This window comes from Olea europaea, unplaced genomic scaffold (genome assembly GCF_002742605.1).
Source record: "Olea europaea var. sylvestris unplaced genomic scaffold, O_europaea_v1 scaffold2930, whole genome shotgun sequence".
Taxonomy (NCBI): Eukaryota; Viridiplantae; Streptophyta; class Magnoliopsida; order Lamiales; family Oleaceae; genus Olea; species Olea europaea.
The window spans coordinates 82,747-85,655 of NW_019247891.1; the positions used below are offsets into that span (position 1 = coordinate 82,747).

Consider the following 2,909-nt stretch of genomic DNA (forward strand, 5'->3'; position numbering starts at 1 on the left):
TAATTTAAAGTATGTAGGCCGAAAATATATGTAACCCCTAATTAAAGTTTAAGTCGTAATGGGAAGGCTTATTAATTTTCTATGTAAAGGGATGGCAACGAGGCATGTATGAGATGGGTCAGCCATTCCCACCTCCGTCCCGTCGAGCATTTTTGTTATCTTATCCCATATCCATACTCGATTAAAGTGGGGTGGGATAGGTCATCTACCCCATTTATCGTCCCATTCATTTTTTTTCTTTTTATTTTTTATTTATTTTATTTTTTGCTTTTTTTTTTGTCCTTAATAAATATTATTACTTATTTACCAATTTGTTAAAACAATTTTTGTTCTCTTTAAAAATGATAAGAAATATATTATTTTTGTTTGATAAAAATTTAAATTTGAAATTAAATTTAAACGGGACGGGTAGCGGGGCGGGGATTATATTTCCCGTACCCGTCCCATACTCGCTTCGGGGCAATGACTCTCGCCCCGTACCCATCCCATTTACTTGGTTAGACGGATAATTCTCGCCCTATTCAAGATAAGATCTCACGGGTGTCAGGTTGAACGGGTTTTTTTGTCATCCCTAGGCTAGGTCCCCTCGTCTCCATATTGTTTTTATTAGCTTGCCTCATTGACAGCTAATACTTTGGGAGGAGCAAGGAGGGGAAAAGCTAACTGCTATTATTCATATCAACGATAGTTTTTGTAGGTATGAATTCGATTTATCAACTTATTATTATGTGATTCTTGATTTTTAGCATGATTACAATTAAATTCAACACTCTTTTATTCGATCAAACCACAAATAAATGAGTTACTATTGATCTCCCTTCCCTCCTGTGTATACATTTGTTTGCAATATGCATGGTTGCTCGATTGAAATCTATTTTGTCGTGCTCCAAGTATTGAGGAGATAGTTGAAACATCAAACAATGTTCATACATAGCTTTAAGTAAATAAAAGCACATCTCAGCAATGGCAATATTGATTGTTCACTTCAATCACTTATTGACAAATAAACATTACCTCAACTATACAATAGTTTTTAATGTTTTCCCTCGACTAGGAAGTAATATTTTATAAATTTTATTATGAAAAAAGTGCAAACCAAGAACCATAATTAGAAATATCGAAATTCTGTAATAATTCACAAAATTAGCTTATTACCTTAGTTTCTTTTGTGTTATTGTCTCAATCCAGTTGGATGAGAAAAATAATTAAACGAATTAAGTAGAATGACGAATTTTATTACATTTACCATGGGTTTACTGTTTCTTTTTCGAAATATTTTTGACAAGGTAGAATTTGTTAAAGATTACAATAATCGTGGAAAGATTGAAAGAATAAGAATATCTTTTGGCATTAACTTTTTGAAATGTGATCTTTCGCAGAGGGATGGAATAACCTTTAGGAAAGATACTTCATTATAATGGGAAATCTTATCAATATAGTATTTTTATAATTTTTTTTTCTTGGCTTATTTATCAGTTAAATTCTATTTACACTATTCAATAGTTTAGTGCATATATAAAAAAATTCCTTTTGCTTGGGTATAATTTGTAAGAGAAATTATAGGTGTACACCATGACCGAGAATTGCGGATCCCACCCCTTACTAGAAGGCTGTCCGACTACGCTACATTTTTTAATTTGTAAACGGTCTATATAAGATAGGTCGTACAACCTTATTGTGTGCCCTTTAACTCACAAAAAATCTCCTTCAAAACAGTTCTTAAAATCAAGTATTTGTTTGGTAGGAATTTGGTTAATTGATTTTTTGACCGTTAAAGATCAAGAGTACCCTAACTGTGAGAGAAAAATTAAAAAATTAGGATTGAAATAGTGAAATAACGATCAAAAATTGATTTTAATTGGCTCAAAATCTGTACCAAACAAGCATTAACACACACATCCACATNAAGAACATGACCAGTGCACAGAGAAGGGAAGAGAAAATGGTAAACAGACCTTGCGGTTTGAAGTTAAAGAGCGGAGGCAGTGGACGGCCATTAGGAAGACGAGTACTAGGATCACGAAGTTCATCGAAAAAGGGGTGGGTACAGGCCTCCAGCTGCAAAAGTTAAAATTATATAAATTGGTTAAACAGAAGAAAATACAGAGGTCACTACGATATATAATAACATATGATATAGGGTTTGGTTGCAGTGATTAGACGTCCCTTGAAGCCCATAGTACTGAGGAGGAAACAGATGACAATAACATATGCTACAAAAGATACTCACAGCATTACACCTCAGATTGGGCGAGTATTGAAGAAGTCTTGACACAAGATCCACAGCTTCAGGAGATGTTCGTTTGTGGAAAATCTGCCAGCGGCAGAAATGAGAAATCAAACAATTTAGCATGCATGCGTACGAATTACCATAAAAACATCAAAAAAGAGATCGGTATCATTACCTTGTGCCACGGGTGAGCCTTAATTTGTGGGAATTTGAACTCTGTATAATTTGGATTCATACATTTTATTTCCTCCCGAGTTGGGGTTCCAAGCACCTGCATATGAAAAAGGATAAGCTCAATTTTTGAACTCAAGAAAGCACTTTTCATCTCCTAACAAGTTGGGATAGGTTATACCATTTTTACTTTCAAGTTTGAAAGCAAATCATACTTTTCTATCAAACAAGCAACTTTTTTCTTCAACTTTGACCAACATAGAAATCAATTTATTTCAAAACTTACTGGTTTACTTAATATCTATTTAAGCTTATGCTCTTATCCATAAATTAGGCACAGGGTTACCTTGATAATTTCCACAAGCTGATCGACTCCACTCTCACCAGGAAAGAGAGGCTACAGAACAAAAAAGAAGAGCAAATATCATCAATTTCACAACATTGTGTCTCTGGTTCTTAAGAGAAATATATTAGGACTTGTCAAGAACCTGTCCAAGAAGAAGTTCAG

The 2,909-nt window shown here is 34.0% G+C and overlaps 1 protein-coding gene across 1 annotated transcript; it reads right to left on the reverse strand.

The window, feature by feature from the left end:
- Positions 1-1,863: 1,863 nt before the first annotated feature.
- Positions 1,864-2,903, reverse strand: LOC111384522 (shaggy-related protein kinase epsilon-like). Its single transcript, XM_023008806.1, has 5 exons — positions 2,890-2,903; positions 2,748-2,798; positions 2,406-2,501; positions 2,231-2,314; positions 1,864-2,058 (listed from the first exon to the last, which is right to left on the reverse strand). Exons 3-5 carry the CDS (start codon positions 2,463-2,465, stop codon positions 1,864-1,866), a joined length of 339 nt encoding a protein of 112 aa, XP_022864574.1. The 5' UTR covers positions 2,466-2,501; positions 2,748-2,798; positions 2,890-2,903.
- Positions 2,904-2,909: the final 6 nt, after the last annotated feature.